This window comes from Oryctolagus cuniculus, chromosome 11, assembly GCF_051225735.1.
Source record: "Oryctolagus cuniculus isolate XC-2025 breed Fujian yellow rabbit chromosome 11, ASM5122573v1, whole genome shotgun sequence".
Classification (NCBI taxonomy): domain Eukaryota; kingdom Metazoa; phylum Chordata; class Mammalia; order Lagomorpha; family Leporidae; genus Oryctolagus; species Oryctolagus cuniculus.
Genome location: NC_142877.1, coordinates 123,662,580 through 123,680,360, shown reverse-complemented (window position 1 = coordinate 123,680,360; position 17,781 = coordinate 123,662,580). Strand labels below are relative to the sequence as shown.

At 61.4% G+C, this 17,781-nt stretch overlaps 1 protein-coding gene across 3 annotated transcripts; it reads left to right on the top strand.

Annotated features, from left to right (window-relative positions):
- Positions 1-4,516: 4,516 nt before the first annotated feature.
- On the top strand, positions 4,517-8,130 carry ARSA (arylsulfatase A). Of its 3 annotated transcripts, XM_089307834.1 has the most exons (9): positions 4,527-4,753; positions 4,859-5,110; positions 5,239-5,479; positions 6,220-6,438; positions 6,513-6,682; positions 6,931-7,055; positions 7,147-7,274; positions 7,482-7,584; positions 7,672-8,130. In XM_089307834.1, exons 2-9 carry the CDS (start codon positions 4,893-4,895, stop codon positions 7,989-7,991), a joined length of 1,524 nt encoding a protein of 507 aa, XP_089163960.1. In that variant the 5' UTR covers positions 4,527-4,753; positions 4,859-4,892; the 3' UTR covers positions 7,992-8,130. The 3 variants fall into 3 exon arrangements, with proteins under 3 accessions (XP_089163959.1, XP_089163960.1, XP_089163961.1); XM_089307833.1 differs by having other exon boundaries at positions 4,517-5,110; XM_089307835.1 differs by lacking the exons at positions 4,527-4,753; positions 4,859-5,110; positions 5,239-5,479 and adding an exon at positions 5,885-6,134 and having other exon boundaries at positions 6,178-6,438.
- Positions 8,131-17,781: the final 9,651 nt, after the last annotated feature.

Below are 17,781 nucleotides of genomic sequence, written 5' to 3'. Positions count from 1 at the left end.
TTCCATAGGCCAGCCTAGCAAAGCGTCTTGCCTATGTTAACTGATCCGTGCCTTCCGCCAACACACCAGAGTGGGTACTATTGTACCCCATTTACAGGTGGCAAATCAAGGCCTGGAGAGGGCAACGGCAACTTGCCCAACTCAGCCCACCTGGGAGTAAAGAGAAGCCACTCACACCTGGGTAGAGGAGGCGGGCGAAGAGTTTGGGGCCAGGGAAGGCCTCACAGAGAACCTGACACTGCAGTGGACCTCGGGAGCCAGACAAGAGTTCCAGAGAGGACCAGCAAGGCCCCAGGTCTGAGGCTGCAGGATGCTTGCTGGGCTACAGTCGGCAGGGATAGAGGGCTAAGGGACAGTGTTGTGGGTCACCCGGTGCAAGGCAGCTTCATCAGGACCACAGTAGGTGTAGCGACCACTGGAGAAAGACTGCAGCAGGGGACAGAGACTGGACCCAGCTCTGGGTGCAGCACAGACAGGCAAGCAGGCATTTACAGCCAAGGAATGGGTTGGGGTCAGGAAATGGAACACTACTAAGAGACATCAGGTGCTAGGGGGATGTTAGCCAATCCCACCCAACAGGATTCTTGCTGGAGAGAAATTCTCGAGGGGATGGAGGACGAGGAACCTGTCCAGATATGCAGGCCCCAGATTTGGAGATCAAGGAGGGGGGTTCAGAAATTTGTGCTAAGCTAAGCAGGGCCCTTGCTAGGCCTGGATTTTACAAGTATGTGCCAGACGGGCCCAGAAGGTTCAGGAGCCTGACTGCAGTGTGGTCAAGCACAGAATCTTTGGTGCCACCCAGCAGCCGGAGAGGCAGCGCGGCTCGCACACGCTCAGAACCCCACCCTCCTTCCTGGGAACCCCCCAGCCTTCCCCTGCACCCCAACAGGCGGCCTGAGAAGCTTCAGTCAGTACTGACACCCCCTTGGAAGAGGCTTGCACCACTCAGCCGGGACCAGCCCTCTGGAACCGGGGAAAACCATAGGGCCTCAAGGTGGCTGAGAAAAACGCAGCCTGGGGAGGGGTGGGGGCAGCAGGAAGGTGATGACTGTCAGCGGGGAGGATGGAGCTGGTGGACAGGGATGGGGGAGGTGGGGGTCAGGGTCCTCAGGTGTCCTCAATGTCCCTGGACACTCAGCCCGCCTCAAGAGCTGTAGAATTCCTTCATCCAGGCCAAGTGTGTTCCCACGGATACAGCTGCATTCCCGTCGCTCCCCCACCAACTCCACACACAGAGGCCTTTCCCATCCCTTATCCAAGGTACAAAAAGACAAGACCCACTGCTCACTGCAAGGCCGCTCCCCTAACTGTGGGCGTCAGTCCCAAATTAGCAGTGCCCTAGGTGTCCACAGCCGCTTCCTGAACCCCAGCAGGCTGCCTCCAATTGAGGCTCCGTCAATGCAGAAAAAGAACTCACATCTCCAAAAGACCAGGGCAGCCTGCAGAGCCTGGCTTTGAACAAACATAGCTGCCGGCACCACATCCCCTCCTCCAGCCCGAGGTCAGATGGCACGTGTGCACACACCTGAGCGGCCCCCAGATCCCTGGGAGAAAGTGCCACCATTGTGCAAGACATTGCCACCACACGCAGGCTCTTCCCCAGAATAACAGGCAGGTCCCGGGGTACTTCCCAGCCTGCTGTTCAAAGAGAAGAACGCGCTTTAGGTCGGTTGCTTTTAAACTCCAACTCACAGCGCCGACCAGCTGTGATAGCTCCAATTACAGGTTCAAAGATTTCTGGGCCACAAAGAAGCGTCTGTCCTGGCTCAGGACTGGAAGCACAACGGCACACGGGCCAGAAAGGAGGCTGGAATGTGACAAGCTGCAGGGAGACTGCTCCCTCCTGCTCCCATGAGGCCAGGTGGGCCCAGCCCTTCCCCCGTCCCATCGTCGGGAATCCCTGCCGCCCCAGCCCTGACCTCGGGGCTTTCAAGGTTCATCGGGAGATGCCAGCTCTCCAGCCAAGCTGGGCCTCGGTGCGAACTCTGTGCCAGGGTCAGTGCGCAGGGGAAACTCGCCCCACCCAGGCACCCAGGTCCTGCTCTTCCTGAGGTCAGAGCTCCCAGACAGGTGCCCAAAGCGTGCAGGGGGTGCCACGGCCAGAGAGCTGCCCAACACGAGCTCCTGAAGAGGGTCACATGGCGGCGGTGGTGTGTGTGTGTGTGTGTGTGTGTGCACGCACGCGCACTGAGTAAAACACCCGCACAGCCCGCCTCCGTGGCAAGTGCACTGCTTGTGGTCGAGGTACCAGGCGTCAGAATGACAGCCTAGGAACCAGGCGAGTCTTAGCCGGAGGCTTCCCGACTCGTGTATCCCAGAGGCTGACCAGACCCAGGCCGGAAACACACACACACTCCATAATCACATACACACCTCACAGCACACGCCTCACACACCACACACACACACACACACTCCATAATCACACACACGCCTCACAGCACACACCTCACACACCACACACACACACTCCATAATCACACGCGACATCACAGAACACACGTCTCACACTAGACATCACACACACACACCAGTCAGAAACCACAGCACACAAACCAGACACACCTCACAGCACATGCCTCACACACCACACACACACACACACACTCCATAATCACACACACGCCTCACAGCACACACCTCACACACCACACACACACACTCCATAATCACACGCGACATCACAGAACACACGTCTCACACTAGACATCACACACACACACCAGTCAGAAACCACAGCACACAAACCAGACACACCTCACAGCATACGCCTCACACACCACACACACACACACAGACACACTCCATAATCACATGTGACATCAGACACGGAACACACGTCTCACACTAGACATCACACACACACACCAGTCAGAAACCACAGCACACAAACCACAGACACACCTCACAGCACACACCTCACACACCACACACACACACACACTCCATAATCACACGCGACATCAGACACGGAACACATGTCTCACACTAGACATCACACACACACACTAGTCAGAAACCACAGCACACAAACCAGACACACCTCACAGCACACGCCTCACACACCACACACACACACCACACACACCTCGGACAAGACTCATTTCACACCACACACATACACCACACCACACACAAACCACAAACACACACCACAGCCTCACACTCACACCACACCCACCTCAGACAAGATACATTTCACACCAAACCTTACACACACCTCACACACCACACACCTCACACACCACATACCTGACACACCACACGCCTCACACACTTCAGACAAGACACATTTCACACCGCACACAACACACACCAAACACACCTCACACACAACCACACACCTCACCACAAGCACACCTCACACTGGCCACACCTCAACCACCACAAACACACACGCCTCACACCATACACACAACCACATGTCTCACACACCACACACACTTCACGTGCCTCACACCAGACACACCTCACACACCACACATCTCACACACACTTCACACCTCACATACCACAAACCTGCACAAACACACTCGTCTCACACCACACACACACTTCACGTGCCTCACATCACACACGCCTCACACCTCACACCACGCCACACCAGACACACACGTGTCACAGCCCACACCCCCGATACGGGGGAAAGGGGTCGGAAGAAAGGCGCCCGAGGTAAGGTGCAGGCAAAGCCGCTGTCCATTGCGAACCCTTCCGATTTGCCCACTCACGGGGTGCCCGCGACACTGCCAACATCCGGGTCTTTTAAAGAAGGGCCCCGCAAATCTCCCAGCGCCGGAAGCCTGGGGGCGCACAAGCCGCCCCTCCCCGGGGAGCTCAGGCCCGGGGACGCGCCACTCACGCAGGGAACCAAGCGCCGAGGCGGGGGCAGCAGCGCGGGGCAGCTCTCCGGAGCCCGGGTCCCGCCTCCCGCGCCGCGCCGCGCCCTCCTCAGGCCCCGCCTCCCGCGCCGCGCTGCGCCCCGCCTCCGGCCGCGCCCCCTTACCCCCTCGCGCCGTCCCCACCGCCCAGGCCCCGCCCCTCTCGGCCCCGCCTCCGGCTCGCCCCGCCCCCTCGCGCCGTCCCCACCGCCCAGGCCCCTGCGCGCCGCGCCGCGCCCCGCCCCCACGTCGCCCCGCCCCTCGCGCCGTCCCCACCAACCAGGCCCCGCCCCCTGCGCGCCGCGCACCGCCCCCTCGCGCCCCCGCCTCCGGCTCGCCCCGCCCCCGTCGCCCCGCCCCCTCGCGCCGTCCCCACCGCCCAGGCCCCGCCCCGCGCGCGCGGTCGCCAACGGCCTCGGGGCGCCGGCGGGGCCCACGGGCTTTCGCGCTCCGCACGCCGCCCACGCCCGCCGTCCGCTTCCGCCTCACGTCGGCGCAGGACGAGTCTTGAGTCCCGCTCCGGCCCCTCCTCGCCCGGCCTGACCCGGCTCCGGCCCCTGCGCTGCGCCCCGCCGCCCCAGCCGCCTCAGCCCCGGGGCCCCAGCCGCGGGGTCACGGGGTCAAGGGGCGGGGCCGGCGAGGAGGGGCGGGGCGCGCGGAGGCGGAAGCGCAGCGCGGGCGCCGCGGCCGCGGTCGGAGACCCTGCGCTGCTCGGCTCGGTTCCGCCGGGCCCTGTCATGTGACTTCTGCCGCTGAGGCCGGGCCGGGGCCTGTCGGCGAGGAGAGTCGGGTGTCCGCGCGGAATCCGAAGGCGTCCCGGTCCTTGAGGGCCCGGGGGCGTTACCTCCCGGCCACGGTGTCCGGGGTTCTGTCGGGTCCGCTGGAGCTCCTGGACGGCGGTCTGAGGTCCAGGGGAGGGTGGGCCTGGGCCCCGGGGTCTAGGGAAGAGCCCGACGGACCAGCCTTGTCTTCCCTGCCAGGCGTCTCTGCAGACAAGCCCACCTGTCCCGCGCCATGCGAGCACTGTGGACTCTCACTCTGGCCTTGGCTGCGGGCCTGGCCTCTGCCAGCCCCCCTAACATTGTGCTGATCTTTGCTGATGACCTGGGCTATGGGGACCTGGGCTCCTACGGACACCCCAGCTCCACCACCCCCAACCTGGACCAGCTGGCCACAGGGGGGCTGCGGTTCACAGACTTCTACGTCCCTGTGTCTCTGTGCACACCCTCCCGGTGAGCAGGGCCCACGCCCGCCGGTCTGCTTCTTGCCGGATTCGCTCCCTGGTGCGGGTGGGGAGGAAGAGGGCCTTCGCGGGAGGGGCCTGCCTCAGTCTATCTCACGGAGCTCACCTGTGCTGCAGGGCTGCGCTCCTGACCGGCCGGCTCCCAGTCCGGATGGGCATGTACCCTGGAGTCCTGGAGCCCAGCTCCCGGGGCGGCCTGCCCCTGGAGGAGGTGACGTTGGCTGAAGTCCTGTCTGCTCGAGGCTACCTCACAGGGATGGCCGGCAAATGGCACCTTGGGGTGGGGCCGGAGGGGGCCTTCCTGCCCCCCCATCAGGGCTTTCACCGCTTCCTGGGCATCCCCTACTCCCATGACCAGGTAGGGAGCCCTCCCTGCCCCCTCTCCCTACTCCCATGGCCAGGTAGGGAGCCACCAGGGCCCTCCCTGCCCCCTCTTCCTACACCCATGGCCAGGTAGGGAGCCACCAGGGCCCTCCCTGGACCTCTCCCTACACCCATGACCAGGTAGGGAGCCCTCCCTGCCCCCTGTCCCTACTCCCATGACCAGGTAGGGAGCCCTCCATGCCCCCTCTCCCTACACCCATGGCCAGGTAGGGAGCCCTCCCTGCCCCCTCTCCCTACACCCATGACCATGTAGGGAGCCCTCCCTGCCCCCTCTCCCTGCACCCATGGCCAGGTGGGGAGCCACCAGGGCCCTCCCTGCCCCCTCTCCCTACACCCATGGCCAGGTAGGGAGCCCTCCCTGCCCCCTCTCCCTACACCTATGGCCAGGTAGGGAGCCCTCCCTGCCCCCTCTCCCTACACCCATGACCATGTAGGGAGCCCTCCCTGCCCCCTCTCCCTGCACCCATGACCAGGTAGGGAGCCACCAGGGCCCTCCCTGCCCCCTCTCCCTACTCCCATGACCATGTAGGGAGCCACCAGGGCCCTCCCTGCCCCCTCTCCCTACACCCATGGCCAGGTAGGGAGCCACCAGGGCCCTCCCTGCCCCCTGTCCCTACTCCCATGACCAGGTAGGGAGCCCTCCCTGCCCCCTCTCCCTACACCCATGACCAGGTAGGGAGCCACCAGGGCCCTCACTGGACCTCTCTCCCCCAGGGCCCCTGCCAGAACCTGACCTGCTTCCCACCGGCCACTCCCTGTGATGGTGGCTGTGACCAGGGCCTGGTTCCCATCCCACTGTTGGCCAACCTGTCTGTGGAGGCACAGCCCCCCTGGCTGCCTGGACTGGAAGCCCGCTATGTGGCTTTCGCCCGCGACCTCATGGCCGACGCCCAGCGCCAGGGCCGTCCGTTCTTCCTGTACTACGCTTCCCACGTGAGTGACCCTGGCCCTGCCCTCCTGGCTGCCCGTGACCCCTACTCAATGCTAACTCCAGTCTCTGCCCCCAGCACACCCACTACCCCCAGTTTAGTGGGCACAGCTTTGCAGGCCACTCAGGCCGTGGGCCCTTTGGGGACTCCCTGATGGAGCTGGATGCAGCCGTGGGGGCCCTGATGACGGCCGTGGGGGACCTGGGGCTGCTCGGAGAGACACTGGTCATCTTCACTGCAGACAATGGGTATGCTGGGGCCAGGGTCTGGGTTCTTTGGTGGTGGGTTAGGGTCTCAGGACACACTGGCAGGGACAGTGACCCAGAGATGTGGTCAGGGACATGGGGGCCACGGGTACACAGAGGTACTGGTGTTGGTAGGTCAGCTGAGGGGAGCCATGGCACGTTCTGGTCATTTCTGGGCAAGGTTGGAACTCAGAAGTGAGGGTCAGAGGCCCTGGGTGCCTCACCGCTGACCACCTCCTTTTGTGTCCCAGGCCTGAAACCATGCGTATGTCCCGCGGCGGCTGCTCTGGCCTCCTGCGCTGCGGGAAGGGCACGACCTTCGAGGGAGGCGTCCGGGAGCCTGCCTTGGCCTTCTGGCCAGGCCGCATCACTCCTGGTCAGTCCTCCAGCTCTCTCCTTGTGGACTCCAGGCCCCGCCTCCCCAGCCTTGATAAAAAACAGGGTAACTGGCCATTCCTCTGCACCAGGTGTGACCCACGAGCTGGCCAGCTCCCTGGACCTGCTGCCCACGCTGGCATCCCTGGCTGGGGCCCCGCTGCCCAACGTCACCTTGGATGGCTTTGACCTCAGTCCCCTGCTGCTGGGCACAGGCAAGGTAGAGCCAGTGACCCCTGTTTCCAGCTGCTCAGCGCCCTTGGGCGACGCCTGCGAGTCTGCGTCAGGTCTCCGTGGCTGAGCGACGCTGAGTGCTGTCCCCACCCAGGTTTGGGAAGTGCACAACCAGGGCCTGCACAGGACCAGCGGTTCTGGGTGGGCAGTGCCCGGGGCCCCTCGCCACTCCTCGGCTTGACTGTGCCCGCAGAGCCCTCGGAACTCCCTCTTCTTCTACTCGGCCTTCCCCGATGAAGTGCGCGGAGTCTTTGCCGTTCGGAGTGGGAAGTACAAGGCTCACTTCTTCACCCAGGGTAACTTCTCCCTGGTCCCTCTCCCCAGCCCCCCGGCCCCCAGCTCCATTGCCCTTGAGCTGCACACAGAATCCGCCCTCTCCCCAGGCTCCCCACACAGCGACACCACCGCAGACGCTGCCTGCCACGCCTCCAGCCCTCTGACCGCCCATGAGCCACCACTGCTCTACGACCTGTCGGAGGACCCCGGTGAGAACTACAACCTCCTGGAGGGCGTGGCCGAGGTCCCGGCAGAGGCACTGCAGGCCATGAAGCATCTCCAGCTGCTCAAGGCTGAGTTTGATGCGTCCATGACCTTTGGCACCAGCCAGATGGCCCGAGGTGAAGACCCCACTCTGCAGATCTGCTGCCAACCCAGCTGCACCCCCCGCCCTGTGTGCTGCCACTGCCCCGACTCCCAGCCCTGAGGGCACTGGCCAAGTCCACATGGGGGACCCTTTGAGGCCAGCCCAGGTCCCCTGGCCCGGCCCGGGCAGGTGAGGGGGAAGGGACAGCTCTGTGTGGGCGTTTGTTCCTACAGATGAAATAACACAGCTGAGACTTGGAGGTGTCGCCATGGATGCGCTCTGTGTAGGAACTCTGGGAGGCGCAGAGCTACAGGGGTAGTTAGGCTCCCTCAGCTGGAAAACCCCGCAGCTGTCCGCCACCTTGTGATCGGTGTGTCGGAGCCCCCTGCACACATCCACTCGAGGGAGCAGGACCTTGGGCACCAGGAATGGGGTGGGGTGGGGTGGGAGGCGGGAGGGCCCAGGGGTTGGAAGGGCACAAAGACACAGCGCCCTGACGGGGGTTCTGCAGGGGTATTCCTGTGGGCGGGAGACCTGGAGCAGGGGTTCCTCTCACACCTGCCTAAAGGAAGGCACATTCCTGGGGGGGGGGGGCCTGGAGGCACAGCAGCCACTCCCAAGAGCCTTTTAGGGCCGCCTCCACCCTTCCCTGAGCCTGCATTGGGCAGTACGTTCCTCCTGTCTCGTGGATTCACCTTTGACCCAGGACTTGCCATTTCTCACCCAGCAAAATGATGTCCTTGCACATCCCCAGACTCCCCTCTATGCCCAGAGTGTCTGGGTGCCCTGCTGTGCTGCCTTGGCTCTGGCTTCCCCTGGGGAGGGCACCTGCTGACCGCCACCTCTGTCCAGCCGCCTGAGCTGAGGCCAGGCACCCTGTCTGGACGACATCCACACGGCAAGCAAACAGCTGCCCCTGCCTTACTCATGGACCGCTTCTCTCAGTGATGGGCAGGAGTGAGTGACCGGCTTGAGCCAGTTGTCCTGGGGTGGGGCCTGGAGTGAGCACAAGTCAGAAGGTTTGGAGCAGTCATTGGCCCTGACTGGTGGTCTTGCAGCTGCTAAGCCAGGGTCCCCAGCTGTCTGCCTGCAGAAGCGCTGCCCGTGGCCTCCACCGCCTGCCTTGCCAGGGGCGACGTGGATGTGCCTGCGTGAGCCTTGCTGTCAGTGCCCAGACCCCTCCAGGTTCCTCACAGCTCTCGGGGTCAGAGCTGAGTGGAGGGGTGGCCCCAGGTGCGTCTTGGTGTAGGGTGAGGACAGGAAGGACCTGAGGCACACGCAGGGTCTGTGTATCGCTGTAGGGGTTCAGCTTCACGGAACCACAGCCGGCCTGGACGTGGACGGGACTGCCGTCTTCGGTACGATGGCTGTCTTGCCCTCCAGGTGCCCCTGGAGGTCAGCCTGAGTCCTGTGACTGGCAAATGAAGTCCTTAACCTAACTTTTCGCTCTACCCAACCTTCTTACCTGATGCCCCAATGTCTCAAGAGGTAGAGTAAGCCCAGGTGTGCTGTGGTTGGCCACAGGCCACCTTTGTGAACGTCTGTTTTCCTGCCTTGTGGCAGGTGCCCCAGAGGACGCTTCTGTCTGCAAGACCCCCAGTAAACAGCCCTGTGCAGCGCTGGGCCTGCATGCAAGACCCCTGAAAAACAACCCCGGGCAGCACTGGGTCTGCGTGCAAGACCCCCAGTAAACACCCCCGGGCAGCGCTGGGTCTGCGTGCAAGACCTCCAGTAAACACCCCCGGGCAGTGCTGGGACTGCCTGCGTGCAAGACCCCCAGCAAACACCCCCGGGCAGCACTGGGTCTGCGTGCAAGACCCCCAGTAAACACCCCCGGGCAGCGCTGGGTCTGTGTGCAAGACCCCCAGTAAACGACCCCGGGCAGCGCTGGGTCTGTGTGCAAGACCCCCAGTAAACGACCCCGGGCAGAGCTGGGCCTGCCTGCTTTCCTTCAGGCTCTAGGCCCTTCCTCCTCTGGCAACTGGCTCTCAGTTCTTGTCCACTGGGCCTTCTCCAAAACAACCCCAAAGACCAGCCCTCCAGCAAGAACTCTGAGTGCTACCAGCCAGGTGCAGCCTGCAGGCAGCCGCTTTCCTCAGGCAGTGTGCACGGGGCCTGGGGCTCACGGGGAGACCACCCTGCTCCTGCAGTGCCTGCAGGCCACCACGGGCAGTGAGCTTCGCCCTGGGATGTAGACGCGCGTAGGCTCAGCTGGAGCCACGGCCTCTTGTGGGGCCGGGCCTGTGCGTGCATAGCGCGTGTGCACAGACACCAGTGCTACAGACGTCCTCCGCATTGGGCGTCGTAATGGTGAAGACACACAGGTAGAGATTTCAGGCTGCACCCTTGGATTCTCTGTATTTGATATCGTTTTGTGTCTCAGTAAACATATGCACCGTGAGGAGTGCTCCAAAGGAAGAGGCCCCGGTGGTGCAGAGCGTGACTGGGAAGTACTTCCCCATTCCTCTTCAGGCTTTGCTGTGATCCGTTTTCAAGCAAAAATGCTTGTTTTTCATCACTGAGCTGTTTCGGGCCCCTGCACCCATTTCCTAAGGCACACACACGCACGGATGTGCATGCACATGGATACACACACACCTACACACACATGCACATTTGCAGACACACAGTTACTATGACCCTGCACTTTCTTTGCGCTGCTGCTTTTTAAAAAAAATATTTATGGCCGGCGCCACGGCTCACTAGGCTAATCCTCTGCCTGCGGCACTGGCACACCGGGTTCTAGTCCCGGTCGGGGCACCAGATTCTGTCCCAGTTGCCCCTCTTACAGGCCAGTTCTCTGCTGTGGCCCGGGAGTGCAGTGGAGGATGGCCCAGGTGCTGGGGCCCTGCACCCACATGGGAGACCAGGATAAGTACCTGGCTCCTGGCTTTGGATCTGCACAGCACGCTGGCCATAGCCGCCATTTGGGGGGGTGAACCAATGGAAGGAAGACCTTTCTCTCTCTCACTGTCCACTCTGCCTGTAAAAAAAAAAAAAAAAAAAAAAAAAAAAAAAGAAAAGAAAAAAATATTTATATTGGGGCCGAGGCTGTGGTACAATGGGTTAACGCCCTGGCCTGAAGCGCCAGCATCCCATATTGGCGCCGGTTTGAGACCTGGCTGCTCCACTTTTGATCCAGCTCTCTGCTGTGGCCCGAGAAGGCAGTAGAAGACGGCCCAAGCCCTTGGGCCCGTGCACCCGTGTGGGAGACCTGGAAGAAGCTCCTGGCTCCTAGCTTTGGATCAGCTCAGCTCAGGCCGTTGCAGCCAATTGGGGAGTGAACCAGCGGATGGAAGACCTCGCTCTCTCTGTAACTCTGACTTTCAAATAAATAAATAAATCTTTATAAAAAATAAATTAAAAATATTTATTATTTATTTATTTGAAAGGCAGAGTTAGAGACAGATTTTCCATCCACTGGATGACTCTAAATGCCCACAATGGTCAGGCTGGGCCAGGCCAAAGCCAGCAGCCTGGAACTCCAGCTGGGTCTGCCACGTGGGTGCAGTGGTCCGAGCACTTGAGCCATCTGCTGCTGCTTTCCCAGGTGCGTTAGTGGGGAGATGGCTCAGAAGCGGAGCAGCCGGGACATGAACTGGCGCCCACAAGGGATGCTCACGTCACTGGGCCAGCCCCTGTTGCTGATTTAAAAACAGCCCCTTTCATAATTCTTGTTTTGTAAATTTAAAATTATTCTGAACTAAGATGCTTTTTTTTAAAGATTTATTTATTTATTTGAAATAATTACACAGAGAGGACAGGCAGGAAGGGAGAGAGAGGTCTTCCATCTGCTGGTTCACTCCCCATTGGCCGTAATGGCTGGAGCTATGCCAATCTGAAGCCAGGAGCCAGGAGCTTCGTCCGGGTCTCCCACACGGGTGCAGGGGCCCAAGGACTTGGGCCATCTTCTACTTCTTTCCCAGGCCACAGCAGAGCTGGATGGGAAGTGGAGCAGCCAGATCTCAAACCAGCGCCCATATGCCAGCGCTGCAGGCCAGGGTGTTAACCTGCTGCGCCACAGCGCTGGTCCCTAAAATGCTTTTTATAAAAGAATATGGTAGAGCTCTCATTATGTGTCAGGAGGTCTTCTACATACCTTACAACGATCAGTTCACTTCATCCTCATAACAATTCTAGGAGATTGACAACAATAAAGTAAATTAAGGCCGGCGCCACAGCTCACTAGGCTAATCCTCCACCTGCGGCGCCGGCACCCCGGGTTCTAGTCCCGGTCAGGGTGCCGGATTCTGTCCCGGTTGCCCCTCTTCCAGGCCAGCTCTCTGCTGTGGCCCGGGAGTGCAGTGGAGGATGGCCCAAGTGCTCCCCATGGGAGACCAGGAGAAGCACCTGGCTCCTGCCTTCGGATCAGCGCGGTGCGCCAGCCATAGCCGCCATTTGGGGGGTGAACCAACGGAAGGAAGACCTTTCTCTCTGTCTCTCTCTCTCACTGTCCACTCTATCAAAAAAAATAAATAAATAAAATAACTAAATTTAAAAAAAACAGCACCTTTCTGTTGCAGTAACCCTGGCCAGGCTGCCTGTGCCTTGGCGTCCCCACGGAGCAGCTTCGGCAGGGACTTGTCGGCTCCCTGGTTTCCCTTCAAGTCATGCCGTGATTGGCTGCACCTGCAGGGGGAGCCCCCCTTTCCTACCCGCTCACCTACTTCTCCGTGACCAGAAGGGGGCGCACACGGCACTGCCTCCTAGATCTGTCTCAAGTTCTCGGCGGGGCACTGCCGGTGTCGCTGGGCCTCGGGTCAGCTGTGCTGGGGTTGGGCGTCCCCACCCTCATCCTGCTCTGTGGCCTGCAAAGAGCATGTTCACCCTGGCTGTTGAGCTCAACTCAAACTGGCTTTGGGATGTCCCGTGTGTCCCCTCACCCCTGGGGCCTGGGCCGGGGGCGGGAGGGCAGCAGTCACGAAGCCCCCCAGCCTCCTCAGCCACTTGTGTGAAGACCCCACTAAGGCGGCTGCCTCTGGTGGGTTCCGGCACCCGTCGCACCGCTGTGGCAGCCCCCAGGTCCCTCTCCAGCCAGGGAGAGCCTGGCACCTCCCCACAAGCCCTGGAGGGAGGAGCAGCTTGGGGTGCCCGTGTCCAGGATCCCACATCCAGCGTGGAAACACCTTCCTGGCGGTTTGGAAACAGCAAGGAAATGGAACAAGCAGCGCCCGCAGCTGTGCCATGTCCAGAGCCCGCCCGCAGCTGTGCCGTGTCCAGAGCCCGCCCTCCTCAAGGTGCGCTCGACTCCCTGCGGGGACTCTGCCCCGCCCCTGGCAGCCTCATGGGGCTGGGAGCCCAGAGCCAGCACAACCGCCCGAGGGTGGGGTCAGTTCCTGTCCACAGAGCCTGCCCAGGGGGTGGGGTCAGTTCCTGTCCACAGAGCCTGCCCACCCATCTCCCAAGGCTGTCACATCCCCTCTTCAGTGCCCCACATCCTCCAGTGAATTTCCTGTTGGTTAACTTACCAGAATCAGTTTCTGTAGTCAGCTCTGACCACAGAATCATTGGTGTAGGACGAAAATAAATATTAACACCCCCACGCTCTAATCCCAGCAAGTGTGTGCTGGAGACAAGAGTTGGGCCCACAGACCCGGCGGAGAGATCTGCAGTTCGTGGGGTTGGAGGCAGAGGCTGCTTCCTGGGACACCGCCCGCCCACCCTGCCACGCCCTCCCAGGGGAGGGGCTGTGTCTGGACACTTGACTCCCTTCCTCCCCTGTCACTGCTGACTGGACAGCCCCGATCCGAGCCGCCTCCCAGAGTGAACTTCCCCGTCATGTCTTGCCAAGGTGTTCCCGAGGGAAGTGAGGGGTTGTGGTGGGTGTGAGACCCCCAGAGTCACTTCTGTGGCCTGGGAAACACCAGGGGCCGACTGCTCCTCTCTCTCCAGATTTGCATAGAGGAAACAAGAAATCGAGGCAAAGCAGTCCTTTGGCCGTCAGCTCAAGTGGCAGCAGGGGTGTTTCAGAACTGCTATGGGAGAGGGCGAGGTTCAGGCTGACACTGCGTGCGTGGCCTTGGGGGCTGCAGGACGAGGCAGGCAGGCAAGGACTGTGTGCCGGGTTTTATGCCAATTCCACCGGCACCTGTCCCCAGCAGGGGAGGCCAGCTCAGGGCCGTGGCCTCTGGGGTGCCGTGCCTGGTGTTCCACACGGCTCAGCACAAGGGCAATGCTTCCTGACGTCCATCTTCCCCACTACCCGCCTCCTGCTGGGGGACCTCTGGGTGGCCCACTCAGTAGCAGAACATCTTGCTCGCTGGCCACGGGTTCCTTTCTCTGCCTCTGTTGTGGACATCAGAGCCACCACTCGGCTTTGATGGCTCAGAAGCCTGGGTACAGGTCTTGGATGTGGGATGGGTGGTCCCGGGATGGGGGGTGGGGAGGAAGAGAGAGATTGAGAGAGAGAGGAACAGGCAGACTTCCCTTGCACTGGTTCACTCCACAAATGCCTACGACAGTCAGGGCTGGGCCAGGTCTAAGCCAAGAGGCAGGAACTCCCTCGGGGTTGCCCGTGTGGGTGTTAGGGACCCAAGGACTTGAGCCATCACCGCTGCCTTCAAGGGTGTGCAGTAGCAGCCTGGGATCAGAAGGCAGCAGGCCTCAGGCCCAGACTGCAGGGAGGGCGCGCGGGTCTTAACCTCCAGGCTGAGCGCCGGCCCCACAGCGTCTTCACCCCCTCAGCTGACAGGGAGCGGCTCAGGGCGGCAGAGAGCGAACACGCTGGGGGCAGCCCTCGCCCTGCAAGGGCCGAGAAGCAGTGGGGGCACGCCCCCACTTCCCCTTGGGCTCAGGACTGCCTCACACCAGCTTTTCCTCCTGCCCACACCTCCGTTCAGCACGCACGTTCTGTCCCCTCGCCCCTGCACTTCCTCTTGCCTGGAAGTTGAGCACAGTGCTTGGGCCCACAGCAGCCCTCCTGCAATCCTGAGGACAGGTCCTCACTCGAGGCACAGGATGGAGGCAAGGAGCCTGCCCCTCAGGTGTCCCCTGCCAACCACTGCAGACCCCGTGGCCCAGCCCGGCCTCGACAGGACCACTGCTGGGGTGTTTCCGTCCACATCCAAAGTGAACGAGGGGCTCCATAGGACGTCGATCCCACCATGCAGACGGGCTTGTTTTATTATTAGTTATGTCTCAAATCTGTTCTCATTGTAAACCAGGATTTTATTTTTCCCTTTTCCTTGCGCTCACGAGTCACACATCTGTCAGTCTGTCGCCTCCAACGAGGAGGCGGGTGTGGGACGGCCATGGTTCTTTGTGTGCCCACTGCTCCGGTGACCTCTGCTGCTCCGTGCTAACCTTTGCCTCAAGTGCCTCCTGCACACCCTGGTCTCCCTCCGGCTTCAGACAGAACAGAATCCACAAGCAGAAAGGAGCCTGGGAACTCACAAGAATATGAGCACCGGCCATCTTCCCACACTGGGTTGTAACCTGTCCTGCAGTCCCCAGGTGTCTCCGACGACCACGCGCTGCCCTGTATGTGCAGGGACCTGCGCCTTCCGGGGCGCTCAGAGCCACTGCACTGCTGCCTGTGGCCCTGTGGCCACCCGTGAGGCGCGTGCTCCACGGTGGCCAGGCGGCTTTTGTGCTTGCATTTGGAGCGTACACCTTTGCTTGTTCATCTTTGTGCACGTTTCTGTTTGCATCTGGAGTCTCTGGTAAGCAGCCCATGAGGCCTACAAGTAGGACGTCCTCCCTGCAGAGAAGGTGGAGTCTCACCTGGCCCCGCCCACCCCAGCCGTGACTGCCGATGCCACGCCCCTCCACGTTCCCAGCACATGGTCTCTAGCACACGACGCACGAGTCTACATGTTTATTTCTGATAGCATCATAATACGTCTGTATTACTACAAAATGTTAGCAAGCACACTGTCTTTCACATCTGCCTAATGCTTCAGTTAGGTAAATATACATTAATTTGGTTAACTCTCTCGGTCAATATTTAAATTACTGTTATGCTTTCATTGTATTTAAAATGTGGAGAGCCAAGTACAGAAACAGAGAGACGTTCCCTCTGCAGGCTCACTCCTCAAACGCCTGCCCACACAGCCAAGGCAGGGCTGGGCTGAGGCCAGGACCCTAGACCCCAGTCCAGGTCTCCCAAGTGGGCAGCAGGGACCCAGGTACTTGAGACATCACTGCTGCCTTCCAGGGGCTGAATCGGCAGGAAGCTGGAGCCGGAGCCAGAGCCGGCACCAAGCCCAGGCACTACACTGCCAGGGTGCGCACCTCCTCACTACGCTTTCACCATTTCAGACAAGAATGCAGCGAAACTTTCCTACAGAAAGCTTGGTGTGGGGGCTGCTACCCCTGGAGTGGATTTCCAGCAGTCAGTCCCGGGGCAAGGACCAGGCGTGACACCAGCTTCGGGCAGGACCACCGGACGCCACGAGGAGGACGCCCAGCGCAACAAAGCAGGTGCTCGCCGGAAGCAGGGGCCGGGGGCCAGGCTGCTGCAGTGGGGAGCAGAGCGACCCGCTCGGGCGTTTGCGGAGCATTCCTGGGCTGGAGGCAAGCCCAGGTGGATTTGCAGGAGGAGGTGGGAGCAGGGAGGAGGCCATCAGAGGCACAAAAAAGGATCCAGGAGGAAACTGGGTGCGGGTGGTGGGGCAGCGGGGGAGAGTGCGCGGAACAGGTAGGATGAGGGTCGGGGTCAGCAGCTCAGGAACAACTGGGCAAGCAGGGCGAGGGCCGGCTGGGCTGCTCTTAGCCGCAGTGACACTGGCATCCACAGCACCCTTCCCGGTAGCTCTCAGACCAGCCCAGGGTGGGCCCTTGAGACCAGCTGCAGCTGGGAGTTGGTGCAGCACAGGGTGGGGCATGGGCCCTCGGCACACAGACGCTCCCACGTCTGGGGGGTCGGTGACAAAGCCCATGAGAACCCGGGACCCAGCCCAGGGTGGGCCCTGGAGGGAACCAGGAGGCCCGGGAGAGGAAGTGGAGAGGTGGGAGGAGCTGGGCACACAGGCACTGGGCATGTCCAGCTGCTGTCCTCAGGGCCACCCTGTGGGAAAGGTCACCTTGACGGCAACACCAGACGCCTGCAGGGGCCAGGACGGCTGAGCGTGGATGGAGTGAGAGGCAGGGGGTAAGGGCAGGTGAGCGGCTGCTGCCCCTCTTAGTTCCAACTGGACACAGCCAGGGGCCTTCTCTTCACTTACTGTCACTGGCAGGGGTCTCACAAACGCCCATCCTCCTTCAGAGTGATTCCAGGAGTTTCTGACACGCTGGTTAAAAAGCTGGATGGCCACCGTACGCCGGCCAGCCTGAGCTCGCTCCCCTGGCCAGCGTGCACGGGTGGTGCCTGGCAGGACCCGGCGCCACAACGCTGCCTGTCGGCTCACGGGGCTCCTGGGGGAGGCACAGTGACTGCCTGTGCCTCCCTCTGTGACGCTGCCATCCACAGCTACACCTGCTGTCTTCCTGCGCTCGGGGAGGGACCAAGGCCACCCTCGGGGACCGACTGCCACGCTACCAGGTGCTCCACCTGGAGCGCACCTGGGGGTCCCAAGGGCCTTGCTGGGTTGTCTAAGGGCCTAACAAAAAGACTCATCTGTTTTCTCCTGGCTTTCCATGAGGAATTTTTTAATTCTAACTTTAACATTTAGTAGGTTGTTTTCCAAGAAGTTCATGCCTCTCCCCACACACACACTCAGGCACACTCCTCTGAGCCCCACCAGCTCCCAGCCCAGGGCGCCCGCATCTGTGGCCAAGGCTTGCACTCCCATCTCAGCCCCTCTGCAGACAGCAGCGGGGCACTGGGGAGGCCCTGGGGTGCCTCCTCCGTGGAGCTTCAGCCGAGGCCCCAGGCAGCACCGCAGAGCCTGTGCAATCTCAGGAAGCCCTGCAGGGCTCCCTCCCCACTGCCCTGGGCAGCACCCAGGCACCTGGCCCCATACCTGGGCAC